Here is an 11,000-nt window from a genome sequence, read left to right as displayed (position 1 = left end):
TCTATGTTGGAAAAATCAAAGTTTGAAAGGGTAAGAAGCAAATATTATCAAGATTTTCGACATCATCCTCTGGTGTTTTAAAGAGTTTCCTATTTATTAAATTGGGTTGTCAACCTTTGCAAATTGCAAACCAATCTTCTTTGATGATCTCATTTTAGATAATATAAATAAAAAAGCTAAAACTAAACAATCAATTTTTTAAAGCCTGATTGAAAGACACCAAGATAAAGTCTTTTTCTTTTTGGGCCACTTGTTCAGTACTGTGTTAAGTCAAACATAATTTGAGCAGATAAAACCAATTGGAAAATTATATATTTATGTAACTTCTGATGGGAAGTTAAAATTTGAAGGGGTAATAGCAATGCATAGACTATAGATTCAGGAGGTGGATCTTTAGCTGCCTAGTTGGACAGAAAGCAGCTTTTACAGAGCAGCTGAATTTTGACGAAAAAGCTTTATTGATAGGCCCCACCCATCACAACCCACAAAAGGAAAACATGAAATTAGTTATAAAAAAGATAAATAAATGTGTAAATATTAACATAGTAAAACAAGGATTTTTACATTTTGATTTGTGAAATCAATGTCCGTTTCTCACTGTTGGTTATGGGGAGGGTTCTTTTGTGTGGAAGATGAGAGTGTAAATGAGAGAGAGAGAGAGAGAGAGAGAGAGAGAGAGAGAGAGAGAGACTTGGCTATTAATTTTGGTTGTATGTAATTGGATTTACTGCTTCCACAAGTAAATGCGCATTTGATGTAAAGGAGTTAGCTTGTTTTTAATTAAGAGAGAGAGAAAGAAAGTAAGAAAGAAAGAAAGGGAAAGATAAACAGAAAGGTGCATGTTTTTAGCTGGTTAATGGAGGTCTGGTTTTTGGGTTGAAGAAAGGATCTTTATACACTATGTTCTTCTTCTCTTAAACCTTTCCTTTTTTTGGGATCTGGGTTTTGCGGGTTGTAGTTATACTACGGCTTCAGTTGTTTAGCCTTTGACTCGTGAATCTCTTCATTGGGTTCCCTTCCAAGTTTTTGTCTTTTTTGTACTTTTTCCTTCAAGGAAAAATGGGCTTTTGACTTTTTCTATACTTCCAATTCTATGTTCTTGTCTGTGTGTTGTGCACCAGAATATTTTTTTTGGTCCTGTCATCGGTTTCTTTTCTCAGGTTGGAGCCTGAGATTTTTTATTTTTTTTTGGAATTTCCTTCCTCTTAAACTTTTTTGGTTCCTTATGAGTTGTTCCTCTCTTAATCGAATCCTTTTTAGCTGAATTTAGGGCTTTTCTGATCTTGTACAAGATCCCTCCCTTTTGCTTTGAGCCTTAGGTTTTGAAAATTGAACCCATCTGGCAGAAAAAAAAAGTGGTGTGGGGGGGGGGTGGTTGTTAGATGTGTTAAAGACTTCTTGTGCTCTTCTTCTTCCTGGGTTTTGTCTCAAGTTTAGGCTTTGATGCATCTTTCACTGTGGAAGCCCATATCTCACTGTGCTGCTCTTATCTTAGACAAGAAGAGCAGGAGAAGATATGGCTCTGAATCAGCTGCTGAAATCAAGAAGAACCCGTCTGTTCTCCGAAAACTACACGAGAACAAACTCAGGGAAGCACTTGAAGAAGCATCTGAAGATGGGTCTTTGTTCAAGTCTCAGGACATGGAACCTGATTCACTAGCCGATCAAGATGAGAGGTTGGGACGATCAAGATCCCTTGCAAGACTCCATGCTCAGCGTGAATTTCTGCGAGCCACTGCTCTTGCCGCGGAGAGAATATTTGAGAGCGAAGATTCTATTCCCGATGCGCTTGAGGCTTTCAATAAGTTCCTCACAATGTACCCAAAATACCAGTCATCGGAGAAGATTGATCAGTTGAGGTCAGATGAGTACGCACATTTGTCACCAAAGGTATGCCTTGATTATTGTGGATTTGGGCTTTTCTCTTATGTTCAAACCTTGCATTACTGGGAGTCTTCTACATTTAGCTTGTCTGAGATAACTGCCAATTTGAGTAACCATGCGCTTTATGGTGGTGCTGAGAAAGGCACTGTGGAATATGACATAAAGAGTAGGATAATGGATTATTTGAACATTCCTGAGCATGATTATGGCCTTGTGTTTACTGTGAGTAGAGGGTCTGCGTTTAAGTTGTTGGCTGACTCGTATCCTTTTCATACAAATAAGAAACTATTGACCATGTTTGATTATGAGAGTCAATCGGTGAATTGGATGGCTCAGAGTGCTAAGGAGAAGGGTGCAAAAGTTCACAGTGCTTGGTTTAAGTGGCCAACTCTTAAACTTTGTTCTACTGATTTGAGAAAGCAGATATCGAATAAAAAGAGGAGGAAGAAGGATTCAGCTACTGGGCTTTTTGTTTTCCCCGTGCAGTCTAGAGTAACTGGGGCTAAGTATTCATATCAGTGGATGGCATTGGCTCAGCAGAATCATTGGCATGTCTTGCTTGATGCTGGGTCATTGGGTCCCAAAGACATGGATTCACTTGGACTGTCCTTGTTTCGGCCTGATTTCATTATCACATCATTCTACAGGGTCTTCGGATATGATCCAACTGGCTTTGGGTGCCTTCTTATTAAAAAATCAGTCATGGGAAGCCTTCAGAACCAGTTTGGATCAACTGGCTCTGGGATGGTGAAGATTACCCCCGAGTATCCGCTCTATCTGAGTGATTCTATAGATGTTCTTGATGGATTGGGTGGAATTGAGGACAATGAAGTTGGTGAAAATGGTGATAAGCCCTCTGAAAGCCGTTCGGGGACACAGTTGCCTGCCTTTTCTGGTGTCTTCACATCTTCTCAGGTTCAGGATGTGTTCGAGACAGAAATGGATCAAGATAATAGTTCTGAAAGAGATGGAGCAAGCACCATATTTGAAGAAACCGAGAGCATCTCTGTAGGTGAAGTGATGAAGAGTCCCGTCTTCAGCGAAGATGAGTCATCAGACAACTCATTCTGGATTGATTTGGGTCAGAGTCCACTGGGGTCAGACAGTGCTGCTCAGTTGACTAAACAAAAAATTGCCTCCCCTTTTCCCCCATTTTGGTTTAGTGGCAAGAAGAACCACAAGCGGCCCTCTCCAAAGCCAACAGCAAAGATATATAGCAGCCCACTATATGATGATAAAGATGTTAACTTGGGACATGATGATCATCATGTGTTATCATTTGATGCTGCTGTTCTATCCGTTTCGCAGGAGCTGGACTGTGTGAGGGAGATCCCTGAAGAAGAACAATTCTCAGGAGCAAACATCACCTCACGAAATCATGTCAAGGCTTCAGGCCGTTTGCATGTTGTGGAAATCAAGGAAGAACCTGATACCAGCAAGCCACTTTCTGTGGGGACTGTATCTGGTTCAGCTATGAATGGAACTTGCTGCAACAATTCTTCTGTCTTTCAGAGTAATGGCCTGGCAAATGGCTCAACTTCTGAAATTTCCTCAGAGATTAAAGAGAGTGCCATAAGAAGGGAAACTGAAGGTGAATTTAGGTTGCTTGGGAGAAGGGAAGGAAATAGATATAACGGTGGTAGATTTTTTGGGTTAGAAGATGAACATCCAAGCAGGGGAAGAAGGGTATCATTTAGCATGGAGGATAGTCATAAAGAGCACCCAAGTCATAGTATGGCGCCAGGAGAAGTGCCTGTGACCAGCCTTGACGATGAAGACTACAGCAGTGATGGAGAATATGGTGATGGACAAGATTGGGACAGGAGGGAGCCTGAGATAATATGTCGGCATCTTGACCATGTTAACATGTTGGGGCTCAATAAAACCACTCTTAGATTACGGTTTTTAATTAACTGGCTTGTAACCTCATTACTACAGCTCAAATTACCTAATTCAGAAGGAGATAGTAGAGTGAATCTTGTTCACATTTATGGCCCAAAAATAAAGTACGAAAGGGGTGCAGCGGTGGCTTTCAATGTGAGGGATAGAAACAGGGGCCTAATAAATCCGGAGATTGTACAGAAGTTGGCTGAAAGAGAAGGTATCTCTGTCGGTATTGGTTTCCTCAGTCACATACGAATATTAGATGGTCCACGACAACAGCGAAGGGCTTTGAACTTTGAAGATGCTACCCTATGCAGACCTACGGAAAGCGGGCAACAAGACAGGAAAAGTGGGTTCATAAGAGTTGAGGTTGTTACAGCTTCTCTTAGCTTCCTGACAAATTTTCAGGATGTCTATAAGTTGTGGGCATTTGTGGCAAAGTTCCTTAACCCTTCATTCATCAGGGAGGGTACACTTCCGACCGTTGCGGAGGAAGAATCAGAGACTTAACTTCTGCAATTGAGCAATTGAAAATCATTTGCAAAAATAATCCCAGAGTCTGAGTGGAAGCTAAAGAAGATCCTGAGAGGATTTGGTGGTACCATTATATGCATGGTGTGCTCTTCCTTAAGACTTTTGGATGCAACAGGGTGAATTTGTTAATTCATATTTATTGTTGCTTGAAGTTTTCTTTTTCTCATTTTGGGTTCTTGTAGAGTTGGTTTTAGTTTTAGAAATATATTTGTACTATTTTGGACGTTATCATGACCTTAAAAGCAGAAATATATGAACACAAATTCCTACCAGTTTTCAGTCTGCTTTTGGTTTATACACATTTCATTTATCTTTGTAAAAAGAAGCAGCTAATTTTTACCTTGTTGGATTTAACTACATTCACTACTATTCTGATTTGGTTTATATGTTGTTATTTAACCATTTTGCATTTAGTTTCAACGAGGACAAAAATCTTGTCAATAAACGAGGGAGCTTGACTGAGGTGGTTGATGATGGTGAAACGTTGACAAACTTCATCTAATTGGAGATGCTGTCCGGCTAGCAGTTGAAGCTGTTAGATATACAAGGTTTTGCCTGTCATCATCCTCAACTGGTAATCATCTGATATAAAAATGTACATAAAAAGCTTCTGGATGGGGCTAAGGACATATGTCCCCACTAAAAAACTTGCACTTCATTATCATAAAATAAAGGGATAAGGTACAATGACATTTACAGATAACTAAACCATAAATAATGTCAAGGAATGAAAAGAACAGATGGGTGGGAAATTGTATTTATGATCCCTGATGTCATTATTCAATTGGCTCAACGAAACTACTTGACAAAGATTGAAAATGAGCAGGTAAGTAATGGACGATCAGGATAATCTCCCCAGAGAAAGGTTTTCATGCATTCCAAAAGATTAATGTCCCACAGGCCACTACCCTTCTGGAATTTCATTATCCCTATTTAAGCTCACAAGTTCCATAAATATCAGTAATTTTCAGGCATCCCTTTTATCTCAACTGTTAAGAGAGAAAAAACTTGGACTGATAGGTTTCATTTTCCTCTACTTTTTGCATATAAATTATCCATCTGTTATTGTTGTTTTCTTTTCCTAACTTCTTACGTGAACTGCTGATTTTCAAGTTAGCACTTTAAAGGCAAGGTTTAACTGTACTGTCTAATTGGATTGGTTTTTCAATGTTTGCAAAGTATAATAATCTACTTCTAATAAATTAAAGTAGGTACTTAACATTTATATTTTTTATAAATTTGAAATTTATTTTTTTAACTAAATTTGACCCTAAATCTTCAAAAAAAAAGTTCAAATTTAACCATCAACCTTTCGAAAGAGTCGAGTTTTTATTTTTAACGAAAATACTGACTAAAATATTAAATTTTTAAACATAACAATTCGCACTGGTAATTCATATGTATTTTATGCTATTTATTTTAAATGAATTTTTTATTTTTTTGTTGATAAAACAAATAATGTTATATAAGCATGAAGTACATGTGCACTATCATACGAATTGTCATGCCAATATCGTTGAAAAAAATATTTTTTCGTTAGCATTTCCATTAAGAAAACAATTGACTCTTCTTGAAAGTTAATAATCAAAATTGTCTAAAAAATTAAATGCCAAATTGACTAAATATGTAAATGCTAAGGGCTAAATTTACTATTATACCATTAAAATAAAAAAATTACCTCTTCATTTTTTTTATGTGATAAAGTATTACTTTGAGAGAAAAAAAAAAAGATAGGCTAGTGGTTACTTGTTGAAGTTTGAACCCTCAACACGTTAGGTATCATCAGGTATTATCCTCGATAGAAGTTTTTGTCTCTCATTTCTATCGAGTGAATTAAGAGATAGTGAATTTACAGAACAAAAATACTTTGTCAAAGGCTAAGAATGTTAGTCAACTGGTATCATTCTAACTCATTAAGTCCTTGTAAGTTTGTGTTTTCAAGCACTTGATGATATACTCTCATTTTATAGACCTATCATCTTTTTTTATTAAATGTTGGACTTTCAACACATCCGTTATTATCTTGGGTAGAGGTTTTATTTTTTTTTACCAAAAATTTGAGTGTTCGAAGAGTTTACAAAGTGATCTCATCTAGTGTCTAAACAAACAAGCCATGTGAATGTGCACGATTGGACTTTAACTTATGTCCTATAATTCATATGTCATTAATTAGTGAGAATCTTATCACTCACTACTTCTTCTGATCCTACTCGAGAAATAAAATTCTCACCAGAGAATACTAAATTTGTTGACTATTCGAAAATTCATGTGAGAATTTTATCTACTAACTCGATCGAGTATTTGAAGAGGAGAAGAATTTTACGAGAGAATCTTAAGCAGACCACGGGTGATTGAGCTTGATATTTATATGCTATACATAATCGCATATAATTTGACTGCGTAAGCACCCCGATGAAACGTTACTACTATGTGAACTCCTGCCTCTCCAAGCCACCCCCTTAAGCGCACGAAATTCTCTACTACTAGTCTTGGCTACAACTGGTTGACTGTCATAATCACTCACCATCAGGATCTGAAAATCTCTAGGAACGACGGAGTTTTAGTTGGTAATTTTTGTAAGTAGCTACGACTATATTTCTGCCCAAAAAAGGAAAAAAAAAGAACTACGAATATATTAACCATTTATTTGTTATAGCTGTTTTGCATAAGTTTTCCAAGAACTTAATTTCTGAACTTCCTTCACATTCGACTATGACTTCTCACCATGGTAGAGTCGATGGTTATTCACCAGAACCATACCATTTCTTCAAAGTCATTCTTGAAAGTACCATTCGGGATGGCAAACTTGTAAGCATATATTCTCTTTTATTTTAATGAAGAAATTCTTTTGGCATCTTATTGGTGTCTTGAAATGTAATAAATGAGGGAAAATGGGAAACTTTCAATGGCATTTTCCCTTTGACTGAAACACTTGTAAGCATATATTCACTTGCTCTTTTAATTTTCTCTCCACATTTATGAGTTTCTATCTGTACTCTGCAAGTCTACAATTATCGGGTAGTTTCCACGTTTTTTCCCTATAGATTTCAGATTCCTCTTCACAGGTAATTATAGCAATTAGCAAGATTCTAAATTTTTTTTGGGGGGTTGACAGGGAATTCCTCACAAGTTTGCAAAAGATTATGGAAGTAAACTGTCAAGCCCAGTATTCTTTCAGGTTCCAAATGGTGAAGTGTGGGAATTGGAGCTGATGAAACTTGATGGTAAATTGTGGGTTCAAAATGGGTGGCGAAAATTTACTGAGCATTACTCTTTGGAGTTGGGACATTTCTTGGTGTTTAGATACCAAGGGAATTGCCGTTTCCATGTTCTCATATTTGATAAAAGTGCTTCAGAGATTCACTATCCATACGCTAATAACATCTCTACCGACATGACAAAGAAACCAGTGTTGCAATGTCCTCGCCCTCCAAAAATTATGAGAGCTAGTAATAATGGGTTTTCAGCTACAAAGGGAAATGAAAAATCTAAAGCTCTGGAGAGAGCTAGCAGTGCCTTCAAGTCTGGAAACCCATTCTTTTTGGTTTTCATGCAACCAACATATGTTGGTCTTCACTCCAAAGTTAGCTGCCTTGTAAGCTAGCATTTTGAAACTATGCTTGATCTTTACAAATGGTGTTTGTTGTCTTCCGTTTTGTAATAATTTCCTTTTGTTTCAGAGTATACCTAAGGAGTTTGCCAGGAAATATTTGATGGATCATGGTGATGTCATTCTCTGTGATTCTAGTGGGAATACTTGGTCTGCTCAGTACCGCGCTACTCTAGGAATGAACGGACAACCTTATGTGAAACTCTTAAATGGTTGGGATGCTTTTGTACGCGACAATAACTTACAAGTTGGTGATGTTTGCGCCTTTGAGTTAACCAACTGCATTGACATCTCATTCCAAGTATTCATTTATCGTAGTAAGAAGGCAGATTTTCATGGATCGCCTGCACAAATGGAAGCCGGAATCACATTGACTCGTTCCGAATGCCTGAGACCAGTGAAGGCCCGTGAAACAGCTTTTCACAGAGAGATGAAAGTCCGTGAAAAAGCTCTTCAAAGAGCACTGGCTTTCACATCTGAGAATCCCTTTTTTGTTGTTGTTTTACGACCATCATATGTTCAGTCTCATGCATTGGTTAGTTTTCACTACAGAAACCTGCTCATATTACCAGCTTTTTCTGATGAATTTACTGGTTTATAATTGTCTTTTCTACCAGTGTATATCCAACGATTTCACAAGGAAACATTTCAAGACTACCCTCACCAACGTCGGTATTGCCCTTCGTCTTTCAAATGGGAAATCATGGCCGGCAGAGTACCATCAGCGAAGCATTGGAAATCCAAATGCAAGGATCTGTAATGGTTGGAGGGCTTTTGTTAATGACAATAAATTGAAAGTTGGTGATGTTTGTGTCTTCGAGTTGGTGAGTGACGCTCAAATTTCCTTCAAAGTAATCATTTTCCAGGCTATTGCAGATGAAGATACCCACCCATTACAAGGTGTGCAAGTCCACTAGTTTTAAGTCATTAGTGACTAAATAATTAAATTTTGTCTAATCAATTAACTGATACATGGAAATGCACTTGGTGCAGGAGTTAGTGAGGAAGCTTTAGGCTTGACATCACAGTCTGCTAAAGCTCCATTAATCTTCCGACGAGTTGTGCTGCCATTACACCTTAAGGAAGACTGTGTGGTAGGCTTACTATCTATGAATTCCTACTACCTATATACTTGGACCAGTGCAACCTTTGATTGATATCTGAGAGCATGACAATAGTAACAATATTCTGGAAATTCTACTTTCTGCAGGATATACCATTTAGATTTGTTGAACAATATTTCGAGCCCAATGTCCAGAAGTTGATACTTCAGGTTGCAGATAGAACATGGCCCGTCGAGATAACAAGCAACCCTCGAATTCGCATAGCTAAATTAACAAGCGGCTGGATCAAATTTGCGAGGGAAAACTCTCTAAGAGAAGGTGATATATGTGTCTATGAGCTGGATACAGTCAACAATAACTTGCTTAAAGTATCCATTTCAAAATATGCTAGTTAAACTGTAATGGACATTCCTGCTGTCTATGGAAGCAATCAGATTTAAGTATATGAGGAGACAAACTGAAGTCCAAAATCTGAGTATTTATAAATCTCAACATTTTATCACTTCTAGTGTGATTTAATGGATATGAACTATAATTTTACGGAAAAAAGAAGTGATCTAATTAGATGAATTGATATATCCTTTGTAGAATGCACTCTTTTGTTCTGTATGTCATGAATTGATATATCCTCGATTAGCTACTAATTTCTTAACATTTTATCACCCACAACTATATCTCATAACTTTACATACACGAATGCATCTGCTTCATAAAATAGAGATTGAATAAGAGACTTAAAAGAGTGATTTCATGGATTTTTTAAAAATTTTATCTAAAAGAAAATTTTAAAAATTATAAAGAATTTCAAGAAAGAAAAAAAAAACCAAATCAATGAAATTGTTCACTTTAATTGCAGTTTCCTCAAAACATTCTTTCATTTAATCCAAATGCCTGTCACAATTCTCTTTTTAACTTAGTTGTGTTGTGTTTTTGTTTATACAATGCCAACTAAAGAGAGAAACAAACAGAGGTGTGATGTCGGTTCACTTGAATAAGCGGAGAGCTGTAGAAGAGATGAGAGATAAAAAGAGGAAATCCAGAGAGAGAGAGGAGATATCCTAATGCCTGTCTGTTGTATGCCTGTTTGTTGGTCTTGGGGGGTCTTTGTATGGAGGGTTGAGGTTTCACTTCCTGTTTGTTGGTCTTTGGGGGTCTTTGTATGGAGGGTTGAGGTTTCACTTAAAAGCATCCTATTGATAGACAGGTCATCTTGTAGTCTTTTAGTGAAAGTGACAACCTGACCTTATAAGACTATGATGTGATGTTATAAGTTGAGCTAGTAATAGATGATAGTTATCTTGTTGATACAAGAATTTTAGCAGTAATGATAGGTGAGCAGTATATGAGGTGGAGGTATATCAGTTGATGGAGGTGTTTTCTTGGCAGGAGGCTCAGTAGAGGTGGTATAACCGTTCTCAAAGACCGGCTTTCTAGAGCTGTTCAAGATACAAAATTGGCTGCTTGGCTGAAGCCTTATAACACTGTTTCTGATGCTGTCCTGATGAGTACTTTTCACCTGAACAATGTAACTTCCTAATTTTCAAGTAAAAATAGTCTTGAAGAGATATCTTCTCCATTGACATAATGGCGTCATGTTTTTATAATTTCATGTATGTAATAAACACATGACAATGCAATATATATATACATTTTTTATTTTTAAATTAATAGAAAATAATAATTCAAAATTATAATCTGTTTTATAAAATTGAGTTCAAATATGTTATATACATTTATATAAAATTTAAATTATTATTTATATAAAACAAATTTTAAATTTAATTTTACATAAATTTATTTATCAAATGTTTGTTAATCTGTATGAGATAGCATAGGCTTAATTAATGTTTTAAACTATTTTTTTGTTTATCATAGTTATTATAAAATAATAATTCTATTTATAAATGCGTTAAGTATGATAATTAATCTATAAAACAAATTAATTAAATGTAACTCATATCCATTTTCATCAATAATTAATTATTATTTTTAATAATTGAATTAAAAATTTTAAATTAAGAATT

The 11,000-nt window shown here is 36.3% G+C and overlaps 3 protein-coding genes across 4 annotated transcripts; all 3 read left to right on the top strand.

The window, feature by feature from the left end:
• The first annotated feature begins 304 nt into the window (after window positions 1-304).
• LOC108456363 (uncharacterized) lies at window positions 305-4,656 on the top strand. The gene has a single exon (XM_017754959.2). The coding sequence runs from the start codon at window positions 1,444-1,446 to the stop codon at window positions 4,276-4,278; it is 2,835 nt and encodes a 944-aa protein (XP_017610448.1). The 5' UTR covers window positions 305-1,443; the 3' UTR covers window positions 4,279-4,656.
• Window positions 4,657-6,642: 1,986 nt separating this feature from the next.
• Window positions 6,643-7,976, top strand: LOC128284305 (B3 domain-containing transcription factor VRN1-like). The gene is made up of 2 exons (XM_053022274.1): window positions 6,643-7,110; window positions 7,418-7,976. Exons 1-2 carry the CDS (start codon window positions 7,015-7,017, stop codon window positions 7,904-7,906), a joined length of 585 nt encoding a protein of 194 aa, XP_052878234.1. The 5' UTR covers window positions 6,643-7,014; the 3' UTR covers window positions 7,907-7,976.
• A 17-nt stretch (window positions 7,977-7,993) lies between these two features.
• On the top strand, window positions 7,994-10,478 carry LOC108477623 (B3 domain-containing protein LOC_Os12g40080-like). 2 transcript variants are annotated; one of them, XM_053022273.1, is made up of 5 exons: window positions 7,994-8,447; window positions 8,530-8,812; window positions 8,906-9,006; window positions 9,123-9,294; window positions 10,363-10,478. In XM_053022273.1, the coding sequence occupies exons 1-5, from the start codon at window positions 8,016-8,018 to the stop codon at window positions 10,383-10,385; spliced, it is 1,011 nt and encodes a 336-aa protein (XP_052878233.1). In that variant the 5' UTR covers window positions 7,994-8,015; the 3' UTR covers window positions 10,386-10,478. The 2 variants fall into 2 exon arrangements, with proteins under 2 accessions (XP_052878233.1, XP_017635635.2); XM_017780146.2 differs by lacking the exon at window positions 10,363-10,478 and having other exon boundaries at window positions 9,123-9,528.
• Window positions 10,479-11,000: the final 522 nt, after the last annotated feature.

This window comes from Gossypium arboreum, chromosome 11, assembly GCF_025698485.1.
Source record: "Gossypium arboreum isolate Shixiya-1 chromosome 11, ASM2569848v2, whole genome shotgun sequence".
Lineage (NCBI taxonomy): Eukaryota > Viridiplantae > Streptophyta > Magnoliopsida > Malvales > Malvaceae > Gossypium > Gossypium arboreum.
Note: the sequence above shows the minus strand (reverse complement) of the source record. Positions and strands in the feature narration are given on the sequence as shown.

Coding starts and splice junctions, on each gene's coding strand:
- LOC108456363 (XM_017754959.2), top strand. CDS start 1,444: ATGCATCTTTCACTGTGGAAGCCCATATCTCACTGTGCTGCTCTTATC.
- LOC128284305 (XM_053022274.1), top strand. CDS start 7,015: ATGACTTCTCACCATGGTAGAGTCGATGGTTATTCACCAGAACCATAC. Junction 7,111..7,417: donor CCATTCGGGATGGCAAACTT/GTAAGCATATAT, acceptor GGGGGTTGACAG/GGAATTCCTCACAAGTTTGC.
- LOC108477623 (XM_017780146.2), top strand. CDS start 8,016: ATGGATCATGGTGATGTCATTCTCTGTGATTCTAGTGGGAATACTTGG. Junction 8,813..8,905: donor AGATACCCACCCATTACAAG/GTGTGCAAGTCC, acceptor CACTTGGTGCAG/GAGTTAGTGAGGAAGCTTTA. Junction 9,007..9,122: donor ACCTTAAGGAAGACTGTGTG/GTAGGCTTACTA, acceptor TACTTTCTGCAG/GATATACCATTTAGATTTGT.